This window comes from Marmota marmota, unplaced genomic scaffold, assembly GCF_001458135.2.
Source record: "Marmota marmota marmota unplaced genomic scaffold, marMar, whole genome shotgun sequence".
Lineage (NCBI taxonomy): Eukaryota > Metazoa > Chordata > Mammalia > Rodentia > Sciuridae > Marmota > Marmota marmota.
In genome coordinates, this window is record NW_025999949.1 from 21,906,855 (window position 1) to 21,917,829 (window position 10,975).

The 10,975-nt window shown below is 38.4% G+C and overlaps 1 protein-coding gene across 2 annotated transcripts in view; it reads right to left on the reverse strand.

The window, feature by feature from the left end:
- The window catches only part of Anxa13 (annexin A13), a 53,124-nt gene extending 47,160 nt beyond the window's left edge, over positions 1-5,964 (reverse strand). The window contains exons 1-2 of one of the 2 annotated variants that reach the window (XM_015486438.2): positions 5,848-5,964; positions 4,578-4,700 (exon numbers count right to left, since the gene is read on the reverse strand). In XM_015486438.2, coding sequence (XP_015341924.1) covers positions 4,578-4,700; positions 5,848-5,862 — 138 coding nt within the window. In that variant the 5' untranslated portion in view covers positions 5,863-5,964. The remainder of the gene's footprint in view (positions 1-4,577; positions 4,701-5,847) is intronic. The other variant, XM_015486439.2, reaches the window with a different exon arrangement.
- Between the last annotated feature and the right edge of the window lie 5,011 nt (positions 5,965-10,975).

Genomic DNA, 10,975 nt, shown 5'->3' on the forward strand with positions numbered 1-10,975 from the left:
GGAGGGGGTGGAGGCCCTGGAGCCAATCCTCCACAGATACCAAGGGATGGCTGTCCCCTCCTTGAAGTCACTAAGCTGGAGCTAGGTGGCACTTGGTCCATCTGTGGCCAGGCTTCCCTCCCTCCAGCCCCTTTTACCCCCCACACCTTGAACAGCAAAAACAAGAGTTCATTTTCAGAAGAGAGTGTGGACAACATGGGGGGAGAGAGTTGGGGAGGAGGGAACAAGATGATCAAGATGATCTTCTCAGCCCAGGGACAACTCCTGGGTCACGGCTTTCCCCTTTGCCAGTCTAGGGTTGGAGGTTTGACCAGTTCTGGCCAGGGAGGTGGAAAGGACTGTCTGCTTGAACCTTTTCAGCTTTTCCTTGCTGACTGGGGAGTGGAGTCCGAGGAGAAGGTCACTTTCCCTCTATCCCCTTCCTTGTTTGTGACTCTATCACATGAGATCACCATCTTGCATTCTGCCACATGGCAGATGGCAGAATGAAAATGCAGACATGATGTGTCCTTAACGATGTGACTGAGGAGCTGAAGCAATCTGGGAACCCTCCTTCCAGACTTCCTGTGAGGGCTGACAATGAAATGACCTTGTCATTTAAGCCACTGTTGGTCAGGTACTGTGCTACTTGTAATCAAGCACATACTGGTTGTTTAAATAATGAACAGAGAAAATAATTTAATTCTTACTTCCCTAATTACCTCAATCCCAGACTTCTCTCTTGAATTTCAACATGCATCCGTTGGGCTTTATACCCAGACAAGACATCTCAAACTCAACAGATCACAACACTGAACCTCCTCTCCCACTTAGCAAGCCTTCACCTTGCCCTCCATTCCTGTGATGTACCAGTCTACCTGGGTACAAAGGCTAGACTCCTAGCAGTCATTCTGCTGTCCTCATTTCCCCTGGCCTCCCATACCCAATCCATTGGCAAGTCAGGTCTACTTCACATTCCAGTCTTTCTCCTCTCTCAATTTCGTTGCCACTGTTTTAGTTGGCGGGTGGGAGGAAGAGGCTCTTCAATCCTCTCCAGGATCACTGCCCCCCAAGTACTCTGCTTGCCTCCCATCTTGTTCATCTCCCAACCTCCATCAGATCCTAAGATGGTCCATCCAAAACCAGCTCTGCCTTTTCATTCCCTTGTCTGAGGCTGGGATTCTCTAGTTGCCTAACAGTGGTTCTCAAGGTGTGGTACCTGGACCAGTAGCATCAACATCACTGAGGAACTCATCCCGTGCAAATTCTCAGGCTCACCTTAGTGTGTCTGCTGAACCAACATTCTGAGGATGGAACCCAGCTCCCTAGTTTACCTGCTAGAAGGTAAGATTCTAGTTGTTTTAATAGGAGGCTTTATTGAAACCAACACAGTGTAAAGAACTTCTGCTAAACCCCAATCCAAGTTTTACTTCTTACTAGATGTCCAAATTACCCAACCTCCCTTTGCCTCACTTTCTCATATTTAACAGGTAATACTACCAGTACTGCCCTTTTAGGATTGTCAGAAGTGATGTAATTCATGTATTGCTTGAAATAGTGAAAACCTTCAAACTGCACGGACCAGAGTTCATGCCCTCAAAACAGCTCACAGTCTATTAAGCACTGAATAGATGTCAGTTATCATCAGCATCTCAGCAGGCTCTGTTTAAACCTCCAGTTGTGTTGGAGGAACACTGAAGAGGAGCATCACATTGACCTTAGAGAACAACTCTGCACACTGCTAAGGAAAGCAGGTGTTACTGTGAATGCCCACAAATGAGAACTGATTTGTGAATGTCAGCGGCAATCATCACTAGGATTTCTGGTTCTCCTTGCTGTGCTGAGAGCAGAGATGCCGGCAGGTGCCCTGGGGCTGTGCGGCTTTCTGTGCCTTACACTAAGTGACCCCAGGCTCCTGCAGCTTTAGGATCCTTGTGTCAATGTTTCAGTTGCATGTTCTTCCTTCTGCCTGTTTATCTGTCTTTGGCAGCCTTCTTGCCACTTCTTACAATGACTGCTTTTTAGCTACCATACATAAGAAACCCAAAAAGCTCGGACTGTGCAATTGCATTTGAAACGTAGCTAGATTGTGAATGAATTGTCTTTAAATGAAGGCGCGTTTTAGGTATGCATGTGGTACTTTGACATCAGAGGTCCTTTTTTTGTCCTCCTATACCCATGGTGGTGTTTTGAAGGACAAACTTTCTTCAAATAAAGACTGCATGGTCTAGATTGGTTTCTGCTTGGGGTTTGCTGGGGGTTCTTCTGGGCTTGGGAATCACATTTTAATGCACACTCTTGGTTAAAAGCCATACTTATTTTTCTTCCAAATGCTCTACATTTTTATCTGCCTCTGGAGTCTCCCTTCTTTCCCCAGGAATCTCCTTTCTTTTCTCAGGAATCAGGGCCTATTCCCCACCTGGCATGCATCTCCCTTGTGCCCCTGGTCCACCTTCACCTAAACTTGCCTGGTGTTCATCCTGCCACTATCCCCAAACTGTTCTCCGTTTTAGACAATATTTATGTTGGCTAAATATTGGCAAAAGCAAGTAATTAGCTTGGCATGTTCACAAACACCTTGGAGATCACTAAGCAGGTGTTATAACATTTACAAATCAATTTTCATTTGTGGGCACTCACAATTACACCTGCTTTCGTTAGCAGTGTGCAAAGTTTTTCTCTAAGGTCAGTGTTATGTACCTCTTCAGTGTTCCTTAAACTCTGCACCGTGTTAGACCCTCTTGGGGAGAACTTACTAATCCTGATGTTCAGGAAGACCACCAGAACTATTAATTCACACTCTCTGGCAGTAGAACCCAGGCATCAGTGGTGTTTAGAACTCTCCAGGTGAATCCAATATGCAGCCAAATTTGGAGAACTTGCTCCTGGGTCCAGTGCTTCCAAACTTTAATGTGCACAAGATGCTCTTAAAGATCTTGTTAAAATGCAGGCTGTGATTCAATAGGTTGAGATAGGCCTGATTCTGCACTTCTGGCAAGTGCCCAGGCAATGTGATGCTGCTACTATTCCAGGGACCACACTTTGAGTTGCAAACCTGTAGTCTCATCAGCCTTGCAAATGATTTCCCAGAAATCATTGTCCTTTTGAGTTTGCAATTATTTCCACATTTTCATTGGCTTCCCTAAGTTATGCTTCTTCCCTGTCATTCTACCCATATTCCATGGCTACACTCCCATGGTAAGGCAAGCTTGGTTCTCTAGATAATAATTCTCCTCAAAATAACCCACACAAAAATAATTGAAGCTAAACATAAGCCAATTTTCTCCCCTATTGGATATTATTTCTCTGTGAAGCTCACTGAGCACAGGGACATATCCATCAGGCCAAGCACTCTTTGAACATTGTGTGATTTTGCAGATAATAACCCAGTATTTTAATTATTGCTGCTCCAAATAGTTTACTCACAAACACTAGGTCTTTGGCTTAAAAAAAAATCATTCATGATGGCAAAAAATAAAATGAGGAAAGTGCAAAGCAAAAATAATTTTCAGTTTCAGAACTGGCTAGGATTCTAGATCACAGTGCCTTGGAAAATGTACTTCCTGGCCAATATTCTGCTGACTTAAAAAATATATTTGTCAAATAGTTATCTATGGACCTGGGTCTGTGACATATTCTTGAGATTTAAAACTTTTCTAGGAGGCTTTTAAATTGGTGTATTCCATGCTCATAACAACTTACAAATGAATGTAAAAGATACTTTCAGAATGACAAAGTATTGGCGTATGATTTCAATGCCTGCATTTGCATTTGAATTTATAATTGTATATATGTCAAATTTTATTTAATTGTCACAGGAGTTAAAGAACACAGAAAACTAGGAGAATGTACATAAGAATCACACGTTTGAGCCAAGAGAATGTCCAGTGGCATTGAGAGAGCATTACAAATAACAGTTTCTCAGTACGAGAAACCCTCATAGAACTAGGAAGTCACACCACATCATACTTAAGACGTGCTGAAACTCAAAGGAAGCCATTTTATAGAAACAAGGACTGTTTTACATTAAGCACAGCCATTTAATTTAATAAAATAATATTGTTCATTACACAAAATCAGTAATATACATTTAAACATCATTGACTCATATTTCACTAGGAATTAATTGGTAAATTGTTTGGTTCTGTGGTTGCTTCAAAATTAGCATTCTAGTTTGAGTTTGTACAGACTCAAGGAACTTTCTAATGCAATTATGTTAAGCCATGACTGAGACTTTCTTGTCCTTTAGAAAGGGTTTGCGTTTACTTTGTTAGAGTGTTTTTATTCCTCATGCACATGTTATATTCCTTAATGCTTTCTGAGATGTCACAGTGACCTAAGTGGAGACTCTAGGGGGATGTCAATGGGACACCGCTGGGAACATAAACTGAGCTCCCAGATTACATTTTTTTTATATTAGCTGCAAATATTGTAATAAACATTTCCGAGCGGAAAATCCCCCAGCTTGGAAGTTATGCCTGATGATGAGCTGTTCAGCCTGGAGGAACAGGGTGGGAGGGTTCTAATTGGAAAGGTCATTGGGAGAAATACTGGGTCTACAAGAATCCTATGATTGGGAGGCAAAACAAAGTGCTTACGGGCTTTGGGGCCTCTGGGTTTCCAGTCCCTGGTGGGTGGCTGACAGGTTTCACAGCTGCCGAGGGTTGGGTGTCCCCTTTGGGCAACTGTTGACTGCATTCTGAGAGGGAGTAAGACTGGCTCTGAGGAGTCAAAACAGAAATAGATAAAAATGCTGGTCCACTGTCAAAGTCTGTCACACGGGGTTGATTTTCCAAAGGCAAAATTGTCCTCCAAAGATGCTAATGCAAGAGCCCAAGGGTTGTTCTTGAGGTCCTCTGCATTCTGCAGAGGCCATTCAAAACTGGTTTTCAGTTTCTGTGAAAGATACACTGAGTGGATAGCTTCAGAATTTTGGCTAGTATGAAAATGCTATTTACAGATGATTTAAAAAATAATGCCTCTCTGTAGAAAATATCTGTGGGATTGTAAGCATCTGAGTGCTCTTTTCAGATGCTTTTAGTAAAGGAAACAGCTTAAAAACAAAGCCAGAGTTTCCAGGAGATTTGGGAGGTTATTCCTTTTCCTCCTGGTAGACATGCAACGTATCAACTTGGTGTGAGAAGCTGCAGTAGATGCACAAAGCCTCATCAAACTGCTCATTGGAATTGTTTTAGATAGGCATATTTCAGTGTAAAACGTCAATAATCAACTCTTACTTGTCTGGTGCATAGTTGGTTCCAAGTGGTAATATTTTAGTTCATTTTTAGTCATTAGCAAGTTATAGACACACTATTCACAAAGCCTAAGCCTAGGCATTTTAAAAGAAAAAGTAAAATATTCAATCTATTCTGTGGATATTTGCAAATACTTGGATGTTTGATGCTGTTTTAAAGGTAGTGCTGGAATAGTTTCACCTTTCCATCCAAATGATATGGCCTTGCAGGAGCATTTTTGCCTTGGCCTACTGATCCTTGCAGGATGAACCATCTTTCCCACAAAACTCCAAATGTACAGTCTATTAAGTTTTGGACAACTTTGCCACAAACTAACAGCTTTCATTATACATTCACAAATGTACCTTCAGCCATTTGCTCTCTGCAAGGCACTGTTTACTGCCTTATTTTAAACATTTCTCTTTAGCACCCTCTAAGAGGAATTTTTAGTCAATGGGGAAGAAACATATTCCAAAGGCATTTTTAAAGCATGGTACGCTGTTGCTAACACCCACAATAAAAGGTAATCAAAGTGGTAAAGCATGAAATTGTTACTATAACCTCATAGTCTAAATTCTTCCATCAGCTAACCAAAATTCAGATTAATTCCCCAAATCAGTGAAAAAAAACTTACATGATGATTGCCCATTTTCGTGAGGTGTTGGTCTGTGTTGCATTAAGAGTTCAGTCCTCCCACAGAGGAAGTTTATAATGGTTTTCCCAGGGCGGTATCTCTGGTGTTTAATGAGTAACCTCTGGCTTTGGATTTGAATACATTGTTGAGGATGGGCAGGGAGTGACCACGGCTACAAATGAGCAAAACTGCCCAAGCTGCATTGATAGGCCATCTTTTAAGATAACATAATTACTGATGATAAACGGTGGACGTCTTAGGAGGAGCTATTTGGTTTAAGGCTGCATATTGTCTGCACTGGTTGCTGTTATTATTTGTCTCCCACTTAAAGGCAAGGTTGTGAGAAACCTTCCGTCTATAGGGTAGGAACTGTACTGCCTCAGATCCACATGGCTGGATGGGCAGACACACAAACAGCCTGAGAAGACAAGGGAAAAATTGCCCCAAACAAACCCAGATGCACCAACAATAGAATCTAATAGAATCACCACAGTGGAAGAAATGTCAGAGAAGGAGTTTAGAATGTACATAGGTAAACTGATCTGTGAGGTAAAGGACAATGTAAAGAGTGAAATCAGAGATAAAATTCAGGAGGTGAAAGACGTGAATTCAATAAAGAGATGGGGAATTCTAAAAAGAAATCAAGCAGAAATCCTCAAAATAAGGAATTAATAAACCAAATTAAAAATTTAATGGAAAGCATCAGCATCAGACTAGACCACTTGGAAGACAGAGTCTCAGGCAATGAAGATAAAAGATGTAATCCTGAAAATAAAGTTGACCATGCAGATGAGATGTTAAGAAATCATGAACAGAACTTCCAAGAAGTATGGGACAACATGAAAAGACGAAATTAAAGATTTATCAGGATAGATGGAGGCATAGAGATATAAACCAAAGAAATGTGTGATCTTTTCAAAGATATAATCTCAGAAAAAATTTCAGTGGAAAATCAATACAAGAGGCTTACAGGACCCCAAATTACATCAGGCCCCCACCAAGGCACATTATAATGGCTGAGCTCTCAATCCAGACTTGGAAAAATATATATCAAATTCTGAAAGAAAATAGATGCAAGCCAAGAATAATATACCCAGCAAAATTAAGCTTCAGATTTGAAGATGAAATAAAAACATTCCAAGACAAATAAAAGTTAAAAGAATTCACAAGTAGAAAGCCTGCACTATAGAGCATTCTCAACAAAATATTGCATGAAGATAAAATTTTTAAAAAGTGAAAACCGGCAAAGGGATAAACTACACTAAGGGAATAATCAATCAAAGGAGAAACTAATTCAAATTAAAAACCAGAAATAAATAAAATGACCAGGACTTCATAATATATATCAATAATAACCTTGAACATTAATGGCCTAAACTCATCAATCAAAAGATACAGACTGGCAGAATGGATTAAAAAACAAGACCCAATAATATGCTATTTCCAAGAGACTCACCTAATAGGCAAAGACATCCACAGACCCAAGGGGAAAGGATGGGAAAAAAACCATATCACTCACATGGACATTGTAAATAAGCAGGGGTTTCCATCCTCATGTCAAAAAAAGTGGACTTCAATCCAAAGTTAATCAGAAGGGACAAAGAAGGACATTTCATACTGCTCAATACAACAACAAGACATAGCAATCATAAATATTTATGCCCCAAATAATGGAGCATCTATGTACATCAAACAAACCCTTCTCAATTTCAAGAACCAAATAGACCACAACACAATAATACTGGGTGACTTTAGCATACCTCTCTCACTACTCTATAGATATGCGAACAAAAATTAAACAAAGAAACTATAGAACTAAAAATCAATCAATAATTTAGACTTAACAGACATATACAGAATATATTACCCATCAATAAGCAAATACACTTTCTTCTCAGCAGCATACGGATCCTTCTCTAAAATGGACCATATTTTATGCTACAGAGCAACTCTTAGCAAATACAAAAAATAGATATAATACCCTGCATTCTATTAGATCATAATGGAATTAAATTTGAAAAAAAAGAAGCTAATTTAACACCTGGAAACTAAATAATATTGAAAGACGAATGGATAGCAGAAGAAATAAGAGATGAAATAAAAAATAGAGGTGAACGAGAATAGAGATGGAACATATCAAAACCTCTGGGACACTAGGAAGGCAGTGCTAAGAGGATTGTGCATTGCACTGAGCTCTTTCATTAAAAGACTAGAAAGTAAATGAATAAATGACCTAACATTACATCTCAAAGCCCTAGACAAAGAACAAATCAACACTAAAAGCAGAAGACAGGAAATAATTAAAATGAGAGCTGAAATCAATGAAATTGAAACAATTGACAAAAGAATAAATTGGTTCTTTGAAAAACATAAAATTGATAAACCCCTAGCCACATGAATGAAGAGAAAGAGCGAGAAAACTCAAATTACTAAATTTCATAATGCAAAAGGAAATATCTGAAGTTTTCTTCCCTTGATGTGTCTTATCTGGTTTTGGTATCAGGGTATCAGGGTGATACTAGCTTCATAGAATGAGTTTGGAAGGGTTCCCTCTTTGTCTATTTCATGGAATAATTTGGGGCATATTGATGTTAATTCTTCTTTGTCTTGAAGACATCAACAAATTTCTAGAGACATATGACCTACGCAAACTGAATCAGGACATACACAATTTAAACAGATCAGTTTCAAGCAGTGAAATAGAAGACAACCTCAAAAACCTACTGATTAAGAAAAATCCAGGACCAGAGGGATTCTCAGCTGAGTTCTACAAGACCTTCAAAGAAGAATGATGTACCTGGGGTTCCTTCAGCTTCTGGAGAGAGTAAAGAATGTCACTCAATCAGCTGGCTTCCAACTGTAAAAGGCAGAGTCACCTCAACACTCAGGATACTGATTAGTGAGAATAAAATTAAATAACAAACAAACATAAATGCACTCATTCACACACATTCATATTTCCTGGAAATGTTTTGCAGTGCTAACATGATCATCTTTACTGATAGGCCATGGATACTTTTTCATCTTTGCATTTCTCTTATTTATAGTTTCCTTTAATTTTTTTAAAATCATGTGTTGCTTTTAAAATTGGAAAATAAATAAAACTTCAAGAAAAAAATTACTGATAAATAAAATATAGGCTTTCTAAGTTGTATAATTATTCACAACTAAAAGGCTAAAATTGACTCACTTCTGAATTGTTAGAATGATTCATTCAAGTTCTTTTAAAAATTTAGACCTTTTAATAATAAAAACATTAACCAAGTAGAATGAAAAATCTTACTATTTTACTATTTACTACTTTATCACTGTCGTTGTTAGAGAATTTTATGATGGCTATACTAGGTTCTGCTAGGTCATCATTTTTACAGCCTAGCTAGTTTTTAAATTTAAAGAATAATATGTGAAGATGGTAATTTTTTTCTAATCGTATAAGAAGTGCAGTGAAAATGAAGCCCACTGACCTCCCAGAGTCTTTCCCAGGGAGATTCCTGCAAATCCTTCCAGAATCGAACTATCCACAAATAGCCATGTCTGTCTGTTTACCTCTCTTCCTCTTTCTCTATTTATCTCTGGTCTCTTTTTTTTTTTCTCAATAAATAGGTTTGTACCATACATTTGACTGGTTTCAGGCCTTGTATGTTCCTATATCAGGAAATGCATGACATTGGCACATTTCTGTTTTGGTGGCAGGATGGAAATCCATTATGGTTGTGAACCAAGCCTGAGTCCATCATTACAGTTCACTTAGGTTGTTTTTGGTTTTTTGCATGAATATTTTTCATATATACTTCAAATTCTGATTGATGTTTCCAAGTTGCTCCCCACATGAAAGTATAGATGCTGGGCTGCTGTCAGAGATCAGCTGGCCCAGGAGGCTTACTTCCCAAAGACAAAATGTACACCCCCTAAAATAATTTGCCAGAGCTCATTTCCCCACTTACTGGCTAACACTAATATTAAACTTTCCATTTCTGTCAATTTCAAAGATGAAAACTCATTATTTTATTGTTTAATTTTTATGTCCTTTATTTAATAGCGTTAGACTTCTACATTCCATTCCTTTGGAGCTATTTTTATGGATATTTCTGTGGTTTACTTGTTTCTGTCCTCAATTTTCCTTCTTAGTTATTAGTCTTTTCATTTATATTTATGAAACGTTTTATTTATAGTGGAACCTAGGCCTTTGTCAAGTGTGAGGATTATTTCTCCCCAGTTTCTTTGTTTGCCTTTTGTCTCTGTTTATGTTTTGAGTGTGTATATGTGTTTGTGTGAAACGTTAGTTTTTTTTTCTTTCTTTCTTTCTTTTTTTTTGCGGGGATAGATACCCAGAGCCCTTGACCACTTGACCACTGAGCTACATTCCTAGCCCTTTTTATATTTTATTTAGAGATAAGATCTCACTGAGTTGCTTAGTGCCTCACTTTTGCTGAGGCTGGCTTTGAACTCCTGCCTCACCCTCCTGAGTCACTAGGATTACTGGTGTGCACCACTGCGCCCCCCTGAAAGTGTTAGTTTTTATGTAGTCAAATATCAGTCTTTTCTTTCAATTGCTTAGAAAAACCTTTTCTACATGATGATACTTAAATCTTCTTATACACTGTCTTCAAGTTATTTTATTGTCTTAAGACTTACATCTTTGATCCATTAGGAATTGATTTTGATATAGATTAAGAAAGAAAAGGATTTGACTTAGTTTTGGTTAGACAGTCAATCCTAGAGTTATTAAATAATTCATTTTTCTTCTATTGGTTTACCTTTATTTTATGATAAATTCCCTTATAAAACAGAATTAGAATTCTATATAGGTTTATTAAGTCCTTATTGTATATAGTCACTTTTGTTCTTTCAATTTCCGTCAGTTGAGAACTTTGGATGTACTAATTGCTGCAACTACCAAAGCAAACAAGACTGATATGGATTTTCTGTTCCTAGAATTTATATTTGAATTTCTATATAAAACACAAGCAAATAACAAGAAATGGTTATGTGTGCTCTAAAGAAGATAAACAGGATGCAATAACAGAGACTATGTGTGTCTGTGTCCATGTGATTTCCCTGAATTGGGGACGAGGAGCTAACATTTAAACCATGAATTAAAGGATAAGAAGCAGGAGTTATCATTTGA